This window comes from Uloborus diversus, chromosome 4, assembly GCF_026930045.1.
Source record: "Uloborus diversus isolate 005 chromosome 4, Udiv.v.3.1, whole genome shotgun sequence".
Taxonomy (NCBI): domain Eukaryota; kingdom Metazoa; phylum Arthropoda; class Arachnida; order Araneae; family Uloboridae; genus Uloborus; species Uloborus diversus.
Genome location: NC_072734.1, coordinates 123,921,846 through 123,946,544, shown reverse-complemented (window position 1 = coordinate 123,946,544; position 24,699 = coordinate 123,921,846). Strand labels below are relative to the sequence as shown.

The following is a 24,699-nucleotide window of genomic DNA, read 5'->3' as shown; positions in this document are numbered from 1 at the left end:
ATAAAAAATATAAATACTTTAATTCAGAAAATTTTCGCAAATATATTTTAAATTATATTTCATCAATAAAACTCCAACGAAAATAGGGCACATATACATCAGGAGCTAATTTTACACAAAATGTGGTGGTATACAAATTTGTACGAATTGCTTTTACTATACCTATATTTCTTCTTCGCTAAATTTTTAATTTAAATTTTATTGGCTGCTTTAGAATTAACCTAGATTTTATGATTAACTGCAGTTATTGTGTGTTGTAATCAAGAAATCATTTACACTTATTTTGTTCCATACTTTTTAAAAAGAACCAAGCTTATAGAAATAGTCTTAATAAAGAAAAAAACATTAGATTATTTCATCGAATCTTTTAGTTTCCTGCTTTCGCGCCAGAACTTCTTTGAATTTGCCGATCACCCTTAAACGTTTTAATCTTAGCTACGGGCTTTGACTTACTAATTTGTTACGTTTCTTTTACTATTTTATAACTGAGATCGAACAAATTTCTATTTTTATTTGAAAATGATTACTTGAAAATGTTAGGCAACAAAACCGTTTGCTGACAGTTCTATTAGTTAAGCTAAAAAGCAAGCAAACTAGGGGACGGCTACAGAAAGTTCGGTAAGCACTCAAGCTAGCTGATTGCCATAATGGCAGTTATTTTCTCATTAGTATCTTTTTATACATGTTATCGAACTAATTGGTAGTCAGTTTTTAAAAAATGCAAGGAGAGTCAATGAAAAGGAAAGAAAAAAAGAAGCCAGGAGTCGGAGTCGGCATGTTTTCTAACGACTCTGACCCCAACTCCTTTACCCCAAAATCAGTCCGACTCCGACTCCACAGTCCTGCCCTCTAAACCCTTCAAAAATTTGATCACGCATTTCTCGATCAGCCTGTATAACGTTGCCGACAGGGATTTTTTCACTTCGTTATGTGCGATGTGGCTTTAGCCGACGGAGACGAAAAGTTACTGACATTTTCCTCAAAGACGTTTAAAGAACATTATTAATTGTTGTTCAGTAAATTTTCATTCTTTATAAGAGGACTCCTTCATTAAACCACGATGCAGAAGATAACTGTTTTGTGTTCTGCAATAAAAACGAGAACCTCCACAATCGATGCTTTCATTTCATAAAATATTATTCACATTAAAAATGTCAACTCTGTCTCCCTCCCAGATATCAAGGTAAACGTAAAACGAATTTCACCATTCATCAGACTTCTATAATCATAAATCAAAGAACAGGCGCACTTCCCTTTAAAATATCGGACACTTAAAATCTTCCGTGATTTCAGTCGACATCCTTATGATTGAATGAGGAAAATACACCAATTAAAGAGTCGTTCTTCTTTTATTTTGAGACTCCACGAGCGAATCGTGCTTAAGTAGAGGGATTTAAACACCGAGTGTTTGGAATAGTTATCTTTACGAATGAAGAGGGAAATGGGGAGACATATTTTCTAGGGACATATAATTCCGAGAACGCGGAGATAATCACGAATGCGAGGCACAAGTCCAGCACTGTTAAAATTAAGTGTATTTGTGTGTGGCGGCCGGGGGTGTAGATATGAATTTACTTCCTAAGAAAGGTTTTTTTCTTCATTTCCCTCTTCTATTTTTTTCAACGAAATCTTTATCAGAGAAACAGTTGAATTGATTTTGGAAAACATTCTAAAGTTCAGTTTTTCAGAGGAGAGTAGGGGAGAGTGGTAATGAATGGGCCATGGGGACGAATGGGCCACTAACAAAATATGAAAAAGTAACTGCATAAAATTATTTTAAATGCCACTAAAAGATGGAGCTATTTGTTCCACTAAACTCATCCAATTTTCAATTGTTTGAGAGAATCCATTTTTCCATGAGAGTAAGATGATCAAGAATCTGACAGGGTTCGTACGCTCCTTCAAAACTCCTCCAATACTCCTTCATTTAGGAAATTTTTTTGAACTCCTTCATTTTGGTTTTAACACCTTCAAAACTCCTTCTTTTTAGTTCAAGACTACATAATCTTCCTCTATGACAGTAACTTATAATACTTGGATCGACAACTAACTTCGTCACAAGGGCGATTTTAATGTAGTAATGTCGTGCATTTATTTATTTTTTACGTAGATGTCATTTACTAATTGATCATAGTTAAGTCATAAAAGTTGAAGGTGAAAATAGTATTAGATGATGAAGGTGTTTCATAAGTGAAGTAAAACATGCTTAAATGGTGCTTGGCTATTTTTTCAATTTTTATGATTATTGTTTTTCCCTCCACCACACTCTCAGCAGCGGAAGTCAGGTTGTTTAATTATTATTTAAATCTTTAAAACTACATAAGCAGATGCACTATATTAAGTGATTGTGTCAAAAAAATAATTGTTTAGTAAATAGCAATTATGATATTGTAAAAAGGGTCTTCCACAAGTGATGTCATGCCTTGAGGAGGAGACAGGTTCAAGAAAATTGTGACAAAGGGAAGAGAGAGGGTAACAAAATGTGACATCACAGTTATTATAATAATGTTTGTAGAAAGTATGACGTTTGTGTGTAACAAGAGGAGGAGTTAGGTGAAGTGTGACACTAAGTGATAAAGGGGGAAGGGGGTTAAATATGCTGAAAAAAGTGTGGCATCATCTATAATGACAGCCCATTAGTACTCCTTCAAAACCTTATTTTACTCCTTCAAAACTCCTCCAAAACTCCTTCATTTTATTTCTGAAATTGAGTACGAACCCTGAATTCAAAAGTAATTTTTTCCCTTTTCAGTAAAATAAATACTAGCTAAAAAGTATCTGTTATTTCACTGCAAATTTGTGTGTTAGCAAGTCTTTCCACATCTTTAAACTAATTTTAAGATGTATTTTGATGTTATTTGCAATTTCATGTATTAAAAAAACTTAAATAACTTCCAGAAGTATAGGTGGGGCTGAATGGGCCACTATATTATGATTATGAATGGACCACCAAAATATGGGTTTTCTTCGTTTTTTCTGATTTACTTTGTAATACTAGACATAACTAGCTGTCTTAGATTTAGATTACTGTCTTATTAGAATAGGTTTATAGTCATTTCTAAAATTTGCACATTTTAACCCCAAGAAATATTAGCTATTTATTAGAAACACAAGTGAAATTTTATAAATGCTTAAGATAAACTTTCCAGTTATTGACCACACCTGCTAGTATTTTACCATTTGGATTTGATATGAGTGATTCAATCCAGTATTTATAAACAGGTTACAGTAGAATTGTGTGCTTTTACTTTGTTGATTTTATATGATTTTTTTTGAAAATGTCCTATTGTTTGCTTTTGTAGGCTAGTGTATCTAAATAATACTTTTTCTTTAAATTACTTGTCTATTTGAAAAGCTAAATAATAATTTTCAATTATTATTAACACTTTGTCACTGATAATATTGAGTTTTACCAAAAGCAATTAATGTTTTAATTATTAAAAGAATATATAAAATTTGAAAGTAATTATAATGATATTAAGGAAAATTTTTGCCTGTACATTTATTTATTTAAGAGAATTTTTTAAGAGATCAATTCCACATATTTTCATTGAATTCATTTGGTGACCCATTCATTGCCTTCAATGGCCCATTCAGCCCCATGGGTGGGGATAAATGGGCCAAATTTCTATAATTTTATTTTCTATTATCATTTATTATAGACATTTTCTAATCCAACTCGTATGACTTTTTTATGTAACCAAATAAGTAAAGTAACTAAAGAGCCAATTCTGAGCTAGAAAAAGTATCAGGAAAAATTACAAAAATTAAAAACCAAAAATTGGCCCATTCATTAGCACCCTCCCCTACTTCAAATGCGAAGTAGTGTTCACATTAGCGTCGTAAAACCAGTGAAGAGCAACATAACATAATCAGAGATTCCTCCCATCTCCCCAATGACAAATGGCGCGCCCCTCCTAAAATTCTATGGAACACCTTAAGAACGAGACCCCCACCCCCCAAATGGGATCGAAAACTCTCTAAAAGTTACCTTCAAGATTCCACTGCCATCTATGAAATCCCCTCCCCCTTTCCCCGCAGGCAGCCAGCAATTTCCTTACATTTTAAACAAAGTCTGACAAATAAACTGTTTCTACTTTATTCAGAAACAAATAAAAAAGATGTGAAAAACAATATTTTTTCAAAAAAATCTAAAAAACTATAAGCTGCTCAAAAAATTTTTTATATTTATTTCTGCATTCGAATCACCAACGACGTGCATATAAACTGCCCAAAAGTATTCTAAATAACGTAATTTCAATTTCAAAAATTTTACAACGGGCTTAGCACATTATTCTCCAGGTTTCACAAGTTAGGGACGGCCATGGTCTCTAATTCAGGTGGTAAATATCATACCTCGTCCCCCAACTAAGCAGATTCCTTCTTTTGTGAAGTCAAGAGCTTTGTAGTTAAAGAAAAACAAAAAAAAAAGTTTTGTTGACCAATTGATTATAAATTTACACAAATTTCTGCTACAAAAATTCAATGAATTCAGTCGCCAGTCAATTTCACGGATACAAAAAGAAATAAAACCATTTTTACTCCTTCTTAGACACCATGACAATGTAACTCGAAGATATCAAATAAAGAAATTCTTGGAGTGGATAATAATCATTTCTGCACTCATCGATGCCATACAAAATGGTCACTCTTTTACAAACATACCCTGAAGAACAATTAAATCGCAGGAGCGTCTTTTGTAGCGGGAGAAAAAAAGCTGCGAAACCTTCTTAACGAACATAACTCATCATATTCAATAATTGCACAGAAAAAGAATGGATGTGCTGCCCTTTGTGAAAGATACGAATAAAGACCGTTGAATATTTTATCTACACAATTAAAAAAAAGAAACAGGTTGCAAACTACTTTTTAAAGCCTTTACAGATTAAAGCTTTTATTCAACGCTGGTACACAACCCACTAATGAACAAAACTGCTAAGAACGAATCGCCGAGATAAAGAGAAAAAGGTGAAATTGTTGAAAAGTCGAAATGACCACCCGCCCGACCCTTCTCCAAGACTTCGGATTCATTAGGGCACATCATATCAGCGTTCATCTGAAGTGTGACGTCATTTCAAAAGCCAGTGGGGTAATGAATATGATTGATCGTAGTTGGCGCACTCGTGTTTGTTTTCACCTTTGTAAGCAGCTCTAAGCAGATGAGGAACGGAGATTGAAAGATATGTACGTATTGGAAAAAAGATAGAAATTCTCTCACGGATTTTCTTCAAGCATGAAAGAAATGAAAAATGAATCTTACACATGAAAACGTATACTTGTGTTTAAACAATCTTTACCACTCGATCTATTCCCCTAATTAATATAAATTTCCTAAGAAGGATGTAAGAAGGAACGACGTAAAGTTGTCAAATGTTAGAAAAAAGTGCCGCAAACAGGTTGCGAAAACGAAACCGCACAAAATTTTTATCATTCATATTCCTCGTACTCGGGACAATGTTCATAAAGACCTAAAATAATTCACTCTATCATTTTCATAGTACTTAAGCTTTCCCACTGGACTAGCATTTAATCTTGACTTTTAGTTTTATAAAAAGTCATAAGTGTGTCAATTCTTTCAATCTGATTTTTTCTCTTTAAACTAGAAAATCGTCCGTCAAGTGTATGACGGGTGAAAATTGCTTCTACTCTTCTACATTTGAATGAAGCCATTACTTGTTTGGTGATATTTTGACTGTTGAAATTGTAAGCCTAACTCCAGTGGATTAACCCTAAACCCCAGTTGGTAGCGTTTATTTGTTGACCATTTTTTTCGTTTCTTCATTCCCCTGAAATAACAGTCTTACCAGTAAAACAGTTAAGTTATCGGATCGAGTTCACCATTGTCACAATAAAGCTTTTTCCTGCACAGTAAACATTACCAGAACAGATTTTTAAGTTATCATGCCGTTGCGCGAGTTTCATTGTTGAAACACGCGGGTTACTCGATCATCGGCTATTATTTATATGAGGATGTGATCCATGATTGTCGTCGAATGCGCCTCTATGTTGACAGAACTCTATGGCGTTCTTTATTTACTTCTCACTTTGTGGTGTGAGAAACGTTTTCCTATGTTTCAAGCAGTTCATTCAAAGTGTGTGATTTGAGCACTGCCTTAGTAACTTTGTAATACTGAAACAAAACAAAATACGCATTGGCAACATAGAAATATCAACAAAATTTAATTCACATAAAATCAGAGAAACTATGGGGAAAACGTAGTCCTTGGCTGCTACATATGCGCGAAGTAAATACTTTAATTATCTTGTGTATTCTTTAATGTACGTGAAATTTCCCCGAGATTTTTACACATTAGCATTAGTGCATTTTTAAGGGTTTTAACAAAGAAAAACTATCAATATGTTTCTAAAAGAAAACATCTGAAAAACATAATTATTTAAATCTTATATTTCAAATCAAATACAAAAGGAAAAAAAATCACAGATTTATGGAAAGTTTGGAACAATGATAAGTGCAATTCTTTGCTATAAAAAATGCAGCCATTGTTAACTATTTTGATTAAATGTGCTTTCTTCACTTAAAAGTTATTAAATTCACTTTTTAAAAAGCAAGAAAAAAAAAATCAATACAAAAAACATTGATTGATTTCCCCCGTAAGTTTGGAGGAAGCAAATCAGCCATAAAAATTGTTTAATTTAGCTAGAAATACAAAGCGGTTTTAAAAACAATTTCTATACATTTGAAATACATAATTATCAATTATCAAATCATACACCCAGGAAATAAATTAATTATTCCTTTATGCAAAACTGCAGATAAACATAAACCATATTAGCCATTTACTATACGAATTTGTTTTTGCTTTTGGAATAATTTTACTTTAATTCACTACTTAATGTAAATAAATTTACAACGTTTTAAATGGAAATGTATGTACATTACCCAAAATAGATAAACATTCCCCATTTCAAATTAATGCAAAATGTAAATATTACAGTAAAAATTTAAAACCCAATATTCGGCAAAATATGGCGTTCGGCGCGTCTCTAATATTCTTTTGAAGACTTTGCTACAAACTAAAACTGTTTCATCAAAAATGCAGCTTCCTGCCCACTTCTCATTTGCTTAATTTTCATTTATTATTATTTTTTTTAATTCAAAAAGCTTTTAACTTACATTTTCCGTATGTGAAGAAATATAGGTACTATATTGAACACTCTTTTAGAACTTGCAAAGTATTTCTTTCTTTTTTCTTTTTTTTTAAATATGAAAGTAGTAAAAACTACAGCCTCTCCTCTTTTTGTACCGCAAAACTCGGCGACAAAGGTGGCAAGTAAGTTTCTTTTTGGATCTAGTGGTCATTGGTCACTTAGAAAATTCTGAGTCTTGACCTTCAGCTCAAGGAAGCTGAGCTCCTGCACTTTTTTTTTTTTTTTTTTTTTGGAATTTTACACAAATTTTAACATTGCAGGCATTTAATAAATTAAGCCCTGGGGAAAAGCATTACTTGGCCTAGAGAGATAGCAGTATTTCCTCCACAATTTTGGTATAGCACTGAAGGGAAGAGAAAGTTTCCATCAAGTCTGCACCCATGGTAATTGTTGGCGACCTAAGGCGGGATTTGCAGACCATGAATAAAAGAACCGCGCATGTGGTGGGAAAAATTGGCGACGTGCACACAATATGAGAAACTCCTCTTTATTTGGTAGCAATGAGATGTTAATAGCAGACCTAGCAGGTGATGCTAACCTACCTTGATTCATAAAGATTAATTAAAGCCTTCAAAATTTGCCATTGCTTACCGATTATTTCTCATCACTTGCAGCTCTTTGCTTCCTGCTGCTTTTAATCTCTCCCAGAGGACCAACAATCACCATAATCAGAGGTAAGAAAAATGAGTTTTTTAAACAAAATTAGCTATGTGGACTTGCTCTGGTAAGAAAACGTTTAAGCCTTGGGCGAACTCACATCTGTTTGGGTAAAAAGAAGAAATTCTTAACTTGGTACAACGGAAATTATAATGAACGGTAACACAAAGTCGTAGTCTGGAAAAAGTAGCGACTTTCTTCACTTTTACAAATTGAGTATAAGTTAAGCTTCAGTCAATCAGAAGTCAACTTATCAGATGCAGTGTAAAAACACTGGATTAACACTGTACATTAAAAAACATTTAAAAACTAAATTGAAATAAATAAATCTATTAATATATGATAGCATAGTGTACTGCACTCTTGTTCTTTCTTTTTTACACTTAAGAAGGCAGGAGTTTTTGATGTTCATTCTCCTGACAGCAATAGCACACCCCGCTCCCGCCCAAATACAGATAAGACCCGAACCCCCCAACAAAGAGAACCCCTCAGAAAAGAGAAAAATAACCCAGAAAACAACCCCCTAAAAATTTCATGGCACACAGTCTAAGCCATGACCCCCCCCCCTCCCTTGGCGGGCACCACTGAAGAAGGATTTCATTAAATTCAAAATTTCTTTAAAATGCAATTTCCACAACAAAATTGGAGTCCAGTAGCATAATTTTAAATTTTCAGCTCACCCGCAAAATCTGGCTTTGGGCCCCATACTAAAAATTGTATTAATCTATATTTGTAGTACAATTTTTCAAGTTTGTACTACAAATCAAGTTTTTCCCTGCAATTTATTTCCAAACATAAACACACATACTTATATATAGAGAGGGAGAGTGAAAAAGAGGGGGGGGGGGCATATTGAGTTTTTAGTCGGCAGAAATCAGGAGAGTTCGCCACAATGAGGAGAAAAAGAATAAGAAATATGAATTTAATTGTAAATATAATACTTGTACAAAAATAGAAGATCGGGAGGAGTTTCTAAAATGTTAGTTTAGCAAATGGAATTTTGGACTACATTTGGAACAGTGAAAGTTCAGGGCTCTTCGTCTTAAATTTTTCGAATTTGGAGTTTCAAAGGCATGATTATAAGTCTTTTTTAACATAATGGAAAGAGGTCAATGACTCTCTTCCTGCAATTATTATAGAAGTTCGAAAAACGTAACTTTAGAAGATCTTCGATGATGTTAAAACAATGGCGCTCGGGGGTAACCCCAGGAAATTTTTCAACAGATTCAATTTTTTGAAGACATTAGTTGAAAGGATGAGATTCCGAACTATGCCGATAAGAGTTTTTTGAATTTCCAAAATAGCAATTTTAAACGTTCGTCAGTGATATTAGGAGGATGGAAGGTTTGGTGGTCTTACCCGTAAATTTTACGAAAGTTTTTACAAACGTGAACGTGTACCACCTTTGGGGAAGGACTCTTTCGAAAATCTCATCACATTAAAGTTCCAAAAACGTAATTTTGGACAAATCTTTGCTAATTTTATGAAACGGTGTCGAGGGCACTGTCCAAGGAATTTTTCTCAATGGAACTTCTAAAAATGTAGTTGTAGGTCACTTTTGAAGACGTTAGAAGATGGAATTAAATTGAAGAGACTCCTGCCCCAGAAATTTTTCTACATGGAACTCCTAAAATGAAATTGTAGGCCGCCATTGGTGACGTTAGAAGAAAGGAGTAAATTGGGCACTCTGCCCATGAATTTTTGAAATTGAAGTTCCAAAAACGCAATATTAAAAAGAGGAAAAGTTTTGGTCACCTTCTTTGTAATTTTTCGAAATTTAAGTATTTAAAATGCAATTGTTTGCCATCATTAAGTTACCTTTTTGGATCTTTGATTTCAGAAAATTTCGGGGCAAAATTCCAAACCCCCTCAGTTACAGCACTGAAAGTGGTGCACAAATGCGTTTTTAGGATGTTAATAGGGGATTGGGATAACAGAGGGTTCGAGTCTCTCCCCCGAATTTTTTTTTAAATAAAAGCCCCAAAAAAACAAGTATGGAACATATTTAAAAATGATAAGAAGTCAAGGTTTTCAGGACTCCCCCCGAAATTTTTTTACTATTGCCCTCAAAACTCAATTTTAGACGATCTTGATTGATATTATAGCCCTGGGGGTCCCCCAAACCAATATAAGCTTTTTAAATCAAGTTTAATTTATGGAAAAAACTAATAAAATTGAATAAAAACAAAGTTCAAAAATTTTCAGGTATTTTCCGACACTCCTCCCCTCTACTCTTAGGTCAGGACTTTTTCCTTCTTTTTCCCTTTCTCTCCCCTTTTTGCTCCGTGCCATGCCAAGATTTGGTTTTCGCACATGGAAGGTGGTCCATGGGTCCTTCTTTTCCACTTTTAGGCCGATTACTGAATAGGTCGTGGCCTATGATCCCTGCTCTTTGAGAGCCCCAAATTAGCTAATACTGTTTTAGCAAATTTCAAAAATTGTAATGTTTAGCTACAAGAAGGCCCTAAAAAAAAGTCTGGCCTGGGGCCCCAATATCCTAATTGGGGGCCAACGTCGATAGGTTCTGGGGTTCTAGGGGGCCCCAGAACCAATATAAGCTTATCAAACAGAGTTTGATTTACAGAATTTTTTTTATAAAATTGAATGAAAACAAAGCTCAAAAATTTTCGGGCCTCTTCTGACTCCGCACCGCCCCCCGTGTTGCATGGGTCGTGCGGTACGTAGTGAGACTAGTGTTGGAGTCTTACATTTTTTTTTTTCAAAAAGAAATAACATGATATTTATGGCTTTAGCATTAATCCTATGTGGTATATCATGCGGTTAACATGACACTGATGGTATATTTCATGTAAAGAAAAATAGGGGAAGTAAAATTTTAACATGTGTATTTATGTGTTTGTCTGTAGTATCAAAGCTTCAAAAACGGATGAACTGTTTTTTTTTTTTTTTTTGGAAGGATGATTTAGTCAAGAATATTTTTAGCATTTGAATTGGGGATTCTTTAAACTTTCAATTCGATATTAGTTTTTGTTTAAATTTAGCTTTTTCAATAACTTGAATTTTAAAGTTCAGCAAAATGTTTTATCTAGGTTGGATTTTTCTTTTGCGTTGTAGTGCATTTCTCAAATAAAATGCTTTTCTTGAGGGTGGAAAAGGGGGCTTTGATAGACAATTGTCATTATTCTAATCAAGTTCATTACAGCATAGAATATGCTTCTCAGATTAAATGGGATGTAATTTTCAATTTTTTTTTTTTTTTTTTTTAAATTTTTTGAGCAATCACATTGCTTATTGTTCTCATTTGACTGTTTTGAATTCCTATGATTTTATTTTCCCCCCGCCTCCCTCGGCAGTACCACCATTGACTGGCAAAAAACATAATTTGAATTCCAGATGTCAAAATTCAAATTAATTTTTAATATTTTTTTTTCATTATTTGCAGGTGGGGGGGGGGAATGTCTGTCATCTTCATAAAGATGACTTTCTTTTGAATTTATTCTTTTGAAATAAAATTATAACTTACTAATTGTTAATAGGATTTTAATCCTTTCACACTTACTTGTGGAAAGTGCATAATATTGGGCGTGAGTCTCTATAGAATTAAATTTATACATGCTCCTGGAATGCCAGCTATACAACAGCAATAATAATTTAAAATAGGGGCAGGCATAGGTATCTGGTGCAAAAAAAATGTGGCGGGTCAGAGGAGACATGGGGTCAGGGGCGGACTTATAGTCTATTCAATGGGGTGACGGTTGAAACCCTTAAGGCCTCCTTCCCCAAGACCTGTCACGTAGGGGAGGGGAGGAGAAGTCATGGAGCAATTGCTCCCCCATCCTTTGAAAACTAATGTTTTACATATTAGTGAGAAGTTGTTATTCAAAATATGATGCTTAAAAATATTTTTTAAATTTGTTTTACATCATGAACATTTTTTGGACATAGGACTCACAGGGATGAGTCCTATACTCTGAATTTATGGAGAAAATAATTGAAACTGCTGTAAAACTAGCCATTAGAAAACAAAGATCATTTTTGTTGATTCTTTAAATAATGGAATACCCCTCATGAGTCTTCCAACTTGCTCCAAATGTTCATGCTTTAGAACTTTGCAGTTCAAAAAGTGTTCTTGCAGTTCTTGTGAAGGGGCTAAGGTGAAGTGCAACACCTTGTGACAACGGGTGTCACACTTTAAAATCAAACAAGGGGGCTCTGTTCTCTGCTTGCTAGTCTAAGTTCGCCACCTGCGAGGCTCAATGCCACCTGTGGCGGAGACTTGATGACTTTAATGCTTGTCAGTAGAGACGTACCGAGTTGCACTTTGGCCGAGTAGCCGAGTACCAAGTACTCGGCTGAGTACCGAGTATATGTTTTAAGAAGAACCACTGACACAAACGTGATGAATTTTTAACTTATTGGAATAGTAGTATAGACCTCCATGTCCATATAATAGTTTTTAAAACAAAATTCTTGCTGAAATTAAATTATGCATTATTTAAAAGATTTTGCTTGTGTCGAAATTTTATAAAAAGGTTATTTTTAAAATTAAAAATAAACAAAAGGTATGATTAATCAAATACAATACAAATACAAAAGTGACGACCAGCAACAGGCTCTGGGCCCAGCTAGACTGGTCCTAGTCAATTTACAATCCCCAGTGAAGATCAATGGCCCTCTTAAAACTGTCTACTCCTTTGCTCATTACCACCTCTTCCGGTAAGCTGTTCCAAGGTTCCACTACCCTGCTAAAATAATAATTTTTCCTAATATCCATGTTAGCCTGAGATTTAAATAGCTTAAAACAATGACCCCTTGTCCTGTTTTCAGTGCTAAACTTTAGCCCCGTAACATCTTTCGTTTTAATAAATTTAAACAGCTGAATCATGTCCCCTCGGTCTCTTCTTTGCTCAAGACTGTACATTTTTAGCCTTCTAAGCCTGGAATCATAATCTAAGTGGGAAAGTCCACTTATTAGCCTTGTAGCCCGCCTTTGAACCCTTTCCAATACATTAATGTCTTTCTTAAGATAAGGAGACCAAAACTGAACAGCATACTCCAAATGGGGTCTTACCAAACTTCTATATAAGGGCAGAAGAACTTCTTTAGATTTATTTGAAATAGATCTATTGATAAACCCAAGCATCTTATTGGCTTTGTTGCTAGCAATGCTGCACTGTTGGCTAAACTTTAAATCCTGACTTATTAGGACCCCCAGATCAGTAACTTTGTCTGCCTGACTAATGACTGAACCTTGCAAATAATAACTTGTACACTTATTTCCATGCCCTAAATGTAGCACTTGACATTTCCCAACATTAACAGCCATACCCCATTTATCAGCCCACTCCGTAATATGATCTAGATCCTCTTACAGCTGATTTGCTTGTTCTTCATTTTCTACAGTCCCCATAACTTTGACATCATCAGCAAAACAATTCATGTTCCCAGAAATATTTTTGTGAATATCATTCATAAAGACAATGAACAAAACAGGCCCTAACACTGATCCTTGAGGAACCCCGCTTAAGACCTCACTCCAATTAGAATAATTTCCCCTTACAACTACTCTTTGTTTCCTTCCGGTCAGCCAATTTTTTACCCAAATGAAAGTTTTCCCTCCTATTCCTATATCAGCTAATTTGCTAAGTAGAGCAACATGCGGTACCTTATCGAAAGCTTTTTGAAAATCAATGTAAACAACATCTACAGGCTTCTTATTGTCCAAAGCCATGGTAACTTTGTCATAGAAATGTAATAAATTAGTTGCACAAGATTTACCTTTCCTGAAACCGTACTGAAAACTAGTCAATAGATTATTAGTCTCTAGAAAATTTACTATCTTAATTTTCATCAATGTTTCAAAAATTTTGCAAACCACCGAAGTTAGACTCACAGGTCTATAATTTCCCGCACTCCCTTTAGACCCTTTCTTGAAGAGCGGTGTAATGTTATCCAGCTTCCAGTCCTCTGGCACTGTCCCCGAATTATAAGAAGCATTGAAAATGTTTGCGATTACATCTGCTAATTCCTCTGCACATTCAACTCAAATTTTCGGATAAATATTATCTGGCCCCGGAGCCTTAGTCTCTTTAATTTTTTTCAAATGAAGTAAAACGTACCCATAATCAAGTAAGAATTAAAACAAATTATATCAATCTTTTTTAGTTATAGTCAGGGGCGTGCACAGAAATTTTGGGGCCTGTCACAAATGACTTTTCCCGGGTCCCCCTCCATATTGTTTGCCTCTATATTTCATACCTAGTTAAAAAAAATATTGGGTCCTTTTCAGGCTCGGGTGTCCCTTCTCCTCTCCCCCACCCCTGTAACGGTCCCTGGTTCTATTCTGCCAAATATAAGAACATAGAAATTTCATATTTTTTCTACACTGCTCCATTTTTTATTAAATAATTTTTATTAACTTTGGGGACATTAAAATAAAGATTTACTCCATTGAAGCACAACAAATTTCATTATTCTCAAAATTTAAATTTGACTTGTAAATTTGAATTGTAAATGATTGCAGTATACGTTTGCACTTTTTTCTTAATTCTAAAATCTTCCTTAACAATATTCCATTTTTTACAATTACTTGGTACTTTTCTCCGCACACACCCCACCTCTTAGCCGTAGGCCTTAGGTTCCATCTCACGGGGGTCCGCGTAGCGGGCCCCCCGCGGGACTGAGTGCAGCGGTCGATAGTCGTCTGTGCTACGGACGGGCTTGGTGCTTATTGCGCCGGGGAAGGTCACCATACTCCGCTCAGCTGGGTGTTTACCCCTTAATGTGTGGGTCTTGCTCACCGTGAGATACGGTATATCTCCCCGTACCTCGTAATTACTTGGTACTGACCGAGTAGATGATCAAAATTTGGCCAAGTACCGAGTAGTTACCGAGTACTTGGTACATCTCTACTTGTCAGTGTGGCAGGCTATCCCTGTATGTTCAGCTCCTTAAGGTTAAGAGAGGTGAGACAGGGCAAAATCACTTCCCCTGGATGTCCTATATCTGACGGTACTAGTATCGACCTGGTAGACATTCATTGTCGGGACATGACAGGGTTATAGACACGCACACACAAATTAATAGATATCATGAAAAAATATGAGGGGGGGGGGGGGTAAGTCAAATATCCTGAAAAACAGCATGACATCTATATTAAGATAAAATACAAAGTATCTGCACCCATAACTCAAAACTATCAACAGGCATGATCAACAATATACAGTGGGTAAAGAAAATTTTTAGTGAGACAATGCCTTTTGCTTTTAATAACTTATGAAAGAAATAGGTAAACTTTTTTTTATTAATTTAGCTATATATTTTAAATGATTGCTTAATAACGATATAATTTAAAGATTTTTGGGCGGTGCACATATCCACAACAAAGGGTAGATACCCTTTGCACAGCAAACAGTAGTGTGCAGGTGTGCATCTATAGTGAAATCCTGTAACAACAAATTACAAGAGATCGCAAATTTTGTTCATTGCAACAAGAATTTGAATAATGTAATGGAAATTAAATCCAAACCGAAAATGTATTTTGTTGAAATGGAATTTCAGGTTATGCTGGAACATCATTTTATGGACAACATCTAATGACTGCTGCTTATTTCTGAAACTGATAACGAATACAGTTCAGTCAAGATAATCTCAATTGATTTGAAAAGACACTGATTCACACTACTGAAAACTTTGAATGTGTGGATTACATAACAAAATCAAAGGGATCAGCTTTAATATGAAACTAAAAAAGAGAGAAAATATATCAAAAAAAAAAGAGAGAGAGAGAGAGAGAAGCTCAAAGATTTGTGACAAAATTGTTTTAGACAAAACCCAGAACAAAGTAAAACAAATTATCTTAAAAAAGTCAGAATGACATGAAGAAAAAACAGCTAAAATTCAAAGAAAAACAGACCGCTGTAGATTCTGACAAGAGTAAATTTAAAGCTGCCAACTCTGATTGCTTTACTCGAAAATCAGTGTAATTCTGACTCCAGGATTTTGCAGTCATGTTATAACAAATTTTAAGCACTTGCAAAAGGAGGTAGAAAAGTACTTTTATTTGCGCTAACCCAGATTAACAGGACTCAGATGAGCAGGATCCTACTGAAAAGTCATTATCCCCCATAAAAACAGAGATCTTGCAAACCAGGGCAAGAAAATTCTTAAAAATTTTACATGCCCTGCTGGGCATGTTTGTCAAAAAAAAAAAAAAAACACTCCAGAAAAAAATAAATGCCCAGTTTTTTTATTGCATAATAATAATAATAATAAATACTTGAATTTGTTGTATAGCATTTGTCGTATAGCATTAATCAGACAAAAAATTACAACTGAATCGAGAATTGTTTCAATACATAAAACATTAAAAAAAAGTTAAAATAAATTGTCCATACGTCATTAAGATTCCCCAATACTGAATCAAAAAAATATAATAGTAAAGATTCATGCCCGATCGGAATTTTTACGTGCCCTGGACATGTCGGGCAATATAATTTTCGAGCCATGTTGCAAACCTCAGTAAATAAACATGAAATTTTTTCAGAGATGATATAAAGGATGAAAAAATCAATGTCCATTATTACTAAATATATGATAGAAAGATTTTATTTATAAATAATCCTTAAAAATTAGATAGGATAATATTGAAAACCATAAAATATTTCGGTGTTTTTTTCGATAGTTGATATCCGATCTTGAAGTTGAGTCAAAAAACAATTGTACACGCTTTTTAAATAAAATAACAAATTCGCGCAATGCGAGAATATTTATATTTTTTATTTATCTAATAGTAAGTTCAAACCGAAATCTTGTTTAAACCACTCTCTCTGAACGCAGAATTCAATGACATCGAGTGTCCATATCTAACTTTAATAAGATCATTATTTAAAACCTAAATGAGCATAAAATAGAAAAGCAATACTTGTCAATAAAATAACCTAAAAAAGCAAATTAAATAAAAATTCAAGTATTATAAATAAATTTTGTACCAACCGTAAATTTTGTTATCCAAGAGCGAAAGATTTCAAAGACAAAGTTATAAAAGCATGGAAATCATCCATAGTTAGACACAATTTTGTATTATTTTCCTGATTTCACGTACGATCGAAATTGAACAAGTATAATCACAAACATAGGTTAATGCCCATCTTGTTGACACTTAATAGTTTTAAAGCCACTCTCACAATATAAATCCAATCGGTAAGAGGAAGCAGACGAACAGTAAATAAACAGCACTGATTTTAAAAAGCGTTGACTGCTTCTCAAACTCAAATACGTAACAGAGTCTGCGCAATGGAGTTTAGATGTTTCTTCCGATTTGTAAATATTTTCCTCGAGTAAATTTTAAACAAAATAAAATTCATTTGTGTCCATATATAATGTTTATTTGAAATGAAAATACATTTTTATCACTTGAAGAATGGATTAATTGTGCAAAATGTCACAAAACTGCTGGTTTTACCAAGGCGAAATTCAGATAGAATTTTCGTCATAACTGTACCTGTATTTTTGCGGGACTTTCAAGAGTCAAGAATTTTACTAAATTTTTTACAAAATCACCAATTTTTAAATAAGAATCTCAAAATTTTTGCTTGATTTCAATTATGCATGCATTACCCTTCCCAATAATATTAGTTTTTTCTCTTTTCTCGGTCAAAGATAATGTTAAACAATTTTATTCTTTTACGATTAATACTGAAATTGTCTCACTGTTATGAACTTAGATAAATTATTGAATGGAATTCAAACCAGAAGATCTATTTGAGAAATCTTTGAAGAAATCGTAACAAAGCATTTCTTAATTTGTACAATTATAGTGTTCATGTAATAGTATTTTAATTAATTCATATCGTTCTAATGAAAATTTAAGTATGGATGAAGATTATGACTACGATATTGACTATTCAGCTGACGAATTATATGAATATGCGGATGGGTTCCCCGAAAGCATGGAATACAATCTCCGAGACTTGTGGAGTGATTGTTTGGTGCCCACGTTATCGGACGGAATTGCATCGACTTTCAAATTACTAATCTGCTGTTTACTCCTAAAATTGAATCTTGCTCTTAGTAAGTATTAATGCATCCTTTTCAATGTTCTCAATCTATGGATCATGATAAATATTTTTGATCACAACTCTTATATTGTTTTTGTAGTAGCGTTTTTGGAAAGTTAGTTTATTGTAAGATTACACTATTTTTTTTTGGCTACACTTGCTTTTCTCTGCTTCTTTTTTATAATACTACTATTTTGAAAAAAGTTTGACAATACCTCTGTATTGTCAGTAAGGTGGTATGCAGCATGCATTGGGGTCTTGGAGGTTGCAAAAGAAAAAAAATGATTTACGTGAATTGGAACATTTTTTCACAGAATTGACAATTAAATGTTATCATTGATTCTTAAAAAATAAGTAATATGTATGTATTTACCGTACATGTATTTTGTAGTAAATATGCGTGTACCTTCAAAAATTGTAAGGAGCCAATAGAAAAATTAGGCTCTTGACAAGTAGTCACCAAGTTTTTTTTTTAGTCGCCAGGGTGACCTGGCAATACAACTTCATTTCAAGTGAGAATTATTAGCCATTGATGCTTCTAATATTTCCTCTACATAGCTTTTTCACTTGTCATTTGGCGCAATGGTGCCAGTAAGGCTTGGCATTGACTTAGATTGCCCTGCAGAACTTATAATATGGGAGGTCAATTGACCCCTTGATCTTTTAAATGACAGGCCTGTCCTCTCTGCCCCTTCAAAACGTGACATCATTTGTAAACAATCTCTTCTGCAAATGTTATTCAATTTTTGTTTTTTTGAATTAAGCCTTAAATTTTTTGATGTTAAACTTGACTCAATGAGGCAGTCCATTTTGTGCTGAGCTTAATTTTGATGCAAGGTCGCATGAGCTCAGCTCCTGTACTTTTCAAGAAAAAGTGATTTTTTAGTTTCAGGGTCATTTCACGGTAATTTAGACATTTACATAGAGTACGTAACGTGACCTTTTTTTTCCATAAACTTTTAAATTTATTGTTTGATTTGCAAATTATTTTATTTTGAGCTTTCCCTACCAACACACCAACTCAAATTAAAATAATTTGCAAATCAAACAATAAATTAAAAAGTTATGGCAAAAAAAAAGTTACATTACAAACTCTACATAAATATAAAAAATACCGTGAAATGCCCCTTCAATATAATTTGGACTGTTTATGTATGAAACTAAGTTATAAAAGGGCAGTTCTCAAAAGGTGGGAGCAAACACAGACCTCAACTTTGAAGCTTCAACACCAAATAACTTTCATTTTAATTGACTCAAAAATTTTTGAGTTAAATAATAATACAGTATAGAGACAAGAATTGGCATAAATTATGGAAAAAATGCTCTTCAAATACCCTTAAAAAATATTTTCTTCGCTAAAAAGCACAATTTTGGACATACCAAAACGTTAACTGAGCAAATGTGGCATTAAAAAAAAAATTTTTTTTAATTATTTCCATACGTTTCAAAAAAAAAAAAAAATTAAAGGTATGAATCGAACACTGAATAATTTTTTGTTAATATTTTACACAAATAACAAAAGTAAAGACAGATTATTTACTTTGTAAACAATTTTAGAAAAAAGTAAGTTTGAAATTTGATGCATGTCCAAAAGTTACGATCTTTACAATGCTATTATTTGAGAATTAAGTATATGATGTTTTCGTTTTAAAAGTATTTATCGATCCTCAGAATCAATTTTTAATTGTTTTAAAGTGTTTTCATAAGCTTTTATGCAGTATCTTAGAAGAAAAATAATTTTTCTTAAACATACATGTGAGATGTCCAAATGGCGTTACGATCTTGACGCCGATAATTCTGTCCGTTTATTCATAATTTTTGATGATCCACTGTCTTCTAACCTCAATAAAAAAAGGTTATTATAATGTTATCTTCTTTAATCCATTGGTATTTTGCATAATTAATACGTTACACATTGAACAATACATAAATTACAGTAGAAACATGGCTGGTTATGTTCGTAACGAAAGCCATTTTGCGCTAAAATCGCCAAGCAAACCTCCATTGGCGACAACACAGTATACGATAAGCTAAAGGTTACCAGAGTGGAATTCCAGTTTGACAAATGTAGTTTATCGTCAGCTGCACCAGTTTTGGCGACTTTATCACCTGCGCTAGCAATTTTTTCCCCCCGCTTTATTATTTTAGAATTTTTTTTTCTCTTCTTTCTTTTGGAAACATAATTTAACGATCTCCAAATAGAAATACGAATTTCTTTCTTCAATAATTTTTTTAGACATCATTTTAATTCTTATGACATTAGAAAAAATATTCATTATTAAAACTGATGTCACTTTTTACATTTGTATTATTTTTAATTTGAAGCTTTTTTTTTACCTTTCATCAACTTCTTCAAAATCATTCCAAAACTTTATTATATGTAAAGAGCAGTATGTATAGCCATTCAAGTACTTCATTAATATCCTCTTTATTATTAAATTGCAAAATTCAAAAAGTAGTAAATAAAATTTTCATTGGAAAAGTTAAAAATCAGATTAACAATTGTCAAAAATGCTGAAAATTACATTATGATGATGTCCAAAATCTGTTATCTACAGACTGCTGATTTAATTTGTTAATTAACAATTTTTACAAATACCTGCTGTCTTTTCATGTTCATATATTATGTTGTAGGTATGCATACTATAGAATAAAAGCAAAATTGATGTCAAATTTGAAAATTTTTGAAATTGCTCAAAGTTAACTTTTTTGTTCCCACCTTTTGAGAACTGCCCAAAAACTAATGGCTGAGATTCACATACTTTCTTTTTCTTAGATATTAAACCCTGATTTTAAAGCATTATGCACACATGTCCCAAAGCAGAATACTTTGCAATGTTGTATCATGCAAAACCAGTTGACCAAAATTGTTCTGCTAGATTGTTTAACACATTAAAAATTTACCTTCAAAACTTTATTGTGTGAATTTGAACTGCATGTATTGTATTTAAAATTAAACATTAGAAATTCAGTTAAAGTAATTTTAATTTACAGTGTACCAGGCTCTTATTCTTGCTGGTAAAGTGTAACGACATTAGAAAAGGACATTTCAGGTGTAAGTGAATGACTAGTTATGGGCCAGTAATGCACAGGTTTGTCTTGTATTGTCAACATCAAGGTTTAAAATCGATATTTCGAGAAGTTCAGTTTGTGGATTCTCAAAATAGAAACTTTTAAAAACACCCCCAACATGTTTTTTTTTCTTTCAAAAACATTAGTTTTTATCTACAGTGATTTATTATGTTAAGGGAAAAAGAGAAGCATAGGGTTGAGTCTGAGGAAGGGGTAGAGGAGTGTCAAAAAATGTTGAAAAAAAAAGTGACACCATTATATTAAATAGCCCATAATCAGAAAGCATTTGAAAAAAAAAAAACAAATGATAAAACTGGATTTTTTTTTATAAAAGTGATTGAAAATAATAGAATTTAAGTGTTTTTTTTAAAGAAAAATAAGCTAAAAAAGCAAGAAAAAAAGTGAGTTTTCATGAAGTTAGCTGAATTGGTAAAATACAGATAATAACAGAATTATTCTGCAACTCAAGATGCTGTTCTGCGACGTACGTCGCAAATTTAGTAGTATTCTGCTTCTGGGCATAGATGCAAACTATCTTTCTCGTAATTGTGCTGAAGGTGCCCATCTGACCGATGGTGCAACTATTTAAAGGTTACAGAGTAACCCCCCTCCACCCCACCAAAAAAAGAACTTATGGTTTAAAACCCTGTAAAAATCAAGGTTTTATGCCTCAGTTGTTCCCTTTGTCATGATTTAGGCCCCATTGATTCCCTGAAAAGTATCAATGGGGCAGTCTGCACCATGAACTCTGCCCCTCCCCCCTTGTGTACACCTCTTGTGAAGGTAGGCACTAAGGTAAAGAGTTGGATAAAAAGATGTATTTCGCGAAAGATAGTTTATCACGTAGAGTCCTTCAAACAAATTTCTATTTGACACCTTGTACCCTTTAACACCATCTTAATCCAAGTCGACCTGTGATAAAAAAAATCAAATGTTTTCATGATTTTATTTTCATACTGTCATAAATTGTAATGAATTTGATTTCTTTTGCTAGCTTTCATGCCAGATTACTCCTTCCATTTCACATCGGCAGCTACTGGCATTTACTGCCTGCACTCTTTTTTTGGCAGCGACATTTTGTACATCATCCTCTTTGCAGCTGTTGGTTATGGAATCATGATCTTAGCAAATGATGTTCTTAAGCAATACCAAGGAACTGTGTGTGTCTTTTCTTGTTTCATGTTTGCAATAATATGGTGAGTTTTCCATTTTTTTTTTCTTTTCTTTTCTTTTTTTTTTTTGTGATTATATTGACTTTGCTTAAAATTTGTATATTGGAAAAATAAGACCATTAATAGATTTTTGCAGTAAACATGATTTTGTGATGCCTTTTCTAAAAAGTTAACAAATCAGAATTGAAATATTCAAAATAATTGAAAATCTTTACTAATAATAAAGCTGAAAGTCTCTCTGTCAATATGTCCGGAGGATGTCTGGATATCTGTAGGATGTTAGGATCTTTGTGACGCGCATAGCGCCTAGACCATTTGGCCGATTTTCATGAAATTTGGCACAAAGTTAGTTTGTAGCATGGGGTGTGCACCTCAAAAAGGTTTTTTCGAAATTCGATGTGGTTCTTTTTCTATTTCAATTTTAAGAACAAAATTATCATAAGATGGACGAGTAAATTACGAAATTATCATAACGTGGAACCGTAACATGGGCACTAGCCAATTGGCGAGATACGAAATTATCATAACATGGAACCGTAACATGGGGTATAAACCAGTTGGCGAGAAAATTAACCATACGTTATTTGTAATTATACAGGCGAACCAAAAGACCATTTAATTTTTTCTATTACGGGCAAAGCCATGCGGATACCACTAGTATACAATATAACTTCAATTTAACACTACCCAATTTAACAATTTCCTCAATTTAATGATACATTTCACTAGTCTGTGTTTGGTTGCATTGAATGTCTATGCTCCTTGATTTAACGATAACTTTTTCCAATCCCTTGACAACCGTTTAATCCAGGTTATGCTGTAACTGTTTTACATGGGCGGATTTATGGGGGGGGCAGAGGGGGGCAATGTCCCCCCAGTTTTAGGAGAACTTTATGTAGTAATAACATTTTCCAAAAATAAAAAAAAATCATTATTTTTTCTTTTTTGAATAGTTTAGAAGAGCATGGGTGGATTTATAGGGGGGGGGAATAAGGGCAATACCCCCCAGTTTTGAGAGGACTTTATATAGTAACAACACATCTTCCAAAATCTTAAAACAAAAAAATCATGACTTTTTTCTTTTCTGAATAGTTCAGTGAAAATGAAGAGAATAGCAAATGTCCTTTTCTGATAGGAGAAAAGAAAAGGACAAAAAAAAAAAAAAAAAAAACTACCATTAAATGCAAATAGTGCAGCTGTCACTGGGGTGCTGAAAATGTGTCTAAATTCACTATTTTGGACTGAAAACCATTTGGGCAAGTGTATGAAAATATAGGCTAAACAAGCTATACATTAAGCTGCAACACTCAATAATAGTTCACGATTATTTTAACAAATTAGAACATAAAGCAAATGGGGGAGGAACCCCTGCCCCCATTCGCGCTAACAGAACGATCTACTTGTTATGATTTGTGTCCACATTTAAAGCGGATTTGTGCATAATATTTATGTTCTTAGTAGATTAATTGGCTTTTTGAGAGATTCTAAAAAATAGTTCCCCCCGCCTTTTAAAGAGAGAGAGAGAAATTTAATTCTAACACAATCTGAATAAATTTCAGTTATCTGAGTATTCTGATTAATTGAATCTTTTTACTTACTGGGAAAGTACTATTTTACTTACTTTATAAATACTGTTTAAAAAGTAAGGTAAGTCATAATCATCTAAGTCTAAGTGAGTCAGTCCTTGTCATTATTGAAATCTAAATAATTGAGTCATTAAAAGTTTTGGAAAATTTGTGTAAAATTTTATAAAAATCTATAAAAAAAAATAACAAAGATTGGTAAAATCCATTGGTAAGATCCTTTAATTGTGAAAACTGAGGAATTTTTGTAAAAATTACAAGAAAATCAAGCAAAAATCTGCAGGTAAGAGTGAATTACAAACAGGGCTGAATTTGCCTATAAGCTAAACAAGCTATTGCTTAGGGTCCATGCTTTGAAGTGGGTCCCTAACTCCCACAAAACAAAATTCATGATTTGTTCCTTAAAAAACGGAAATTGCTTGAAAAAACTAATTTCATTTTCAAGTGCTTGAACACTTTGAATGTTTGGAAACATGTGGCTACAAATCTTAAATTTTAAAATTTCTAACAAATGGTAGAGGAAGAGGAATGCCAAAATTTGTCAAATTCAGCTCCTTGCCACATCTTGCATTAAAAATTGTAAAAATCATGGTTCTTGCATTTGTAACATTATTTGAAATAAATTTTTGTGACTCACATGTTTCATATCTTGCTATATATTCAATCCCTAATGCAGTATTTTGGAAATTCTTTAGCATTGATTGCTTTTGTCTTACTTCTACTGCATATTGTTAATCTGTTTAGCCCGAAAAAAATAATCATACACTACCTCTATTCCTTTTGGTTTTCTGCACTTCTTATAATTAAAAAAAGGTTGTTGTAATGAGAAATCTATAGTTTATTTTTTCTTTCAAACTTAAAATGGCTGTTTCTTACAAAGTTTGAACAATACTGTACAACTGTATAATCTAGTTATCACTTTCTATGTCTGTCCCATTAACCTTTATAAGGCTTCAAAATGCAGAATTTTATATCCATTTTACAAAATTTCCTCCGGGGGAGAAACCCCGGGACCCCTAAAATTAG

General features: G+C 33.3%; 2 protein-coding genes across 2 annotated transcripts in view; one reads left to right on the top strand and one right to left on the bottom strand.

The window, feature by feature from the left end:
• LOC129221324 (protein prickle-like) overlaps positions 1–16,950 on the bottom strand; it is a 308,368-nt gene extending 291,418 nt beyond the window's left edge. Inside the window, exon 1 of the mRNA XM_054855791.1 lies at positions 16,783–16,950. The gene's annotated coding sequence lies outside the window, so the exon portion shown is untranslated. The remainder of the gene's footprint in view (positions 1–16,782) is intronic.
• A 710-nt stretch (positions 16,951–17,660) lies between these two features.
• The window catches only part of LOC129220815 (protein-serine O-palmitoleoyltransferase porcupine-like), a 30,971-nt gene continuing 23,932 nt past the window's right edge, over positions 17,661–24,699 (top strand). Inside the window, exons 1-2 of the mRNA XM_054855246.1 lie at positions 17,661–17,859; positions 21,913–22,114. Coding sequence (XP_054711221.1) covers positions 17,661–17,859; positions 21,913–22,114 — 401 coding nt within the window. The remainder of the gene's footprint in view (positions 17,860–21,912; positions 22,115–24,699) is intronic.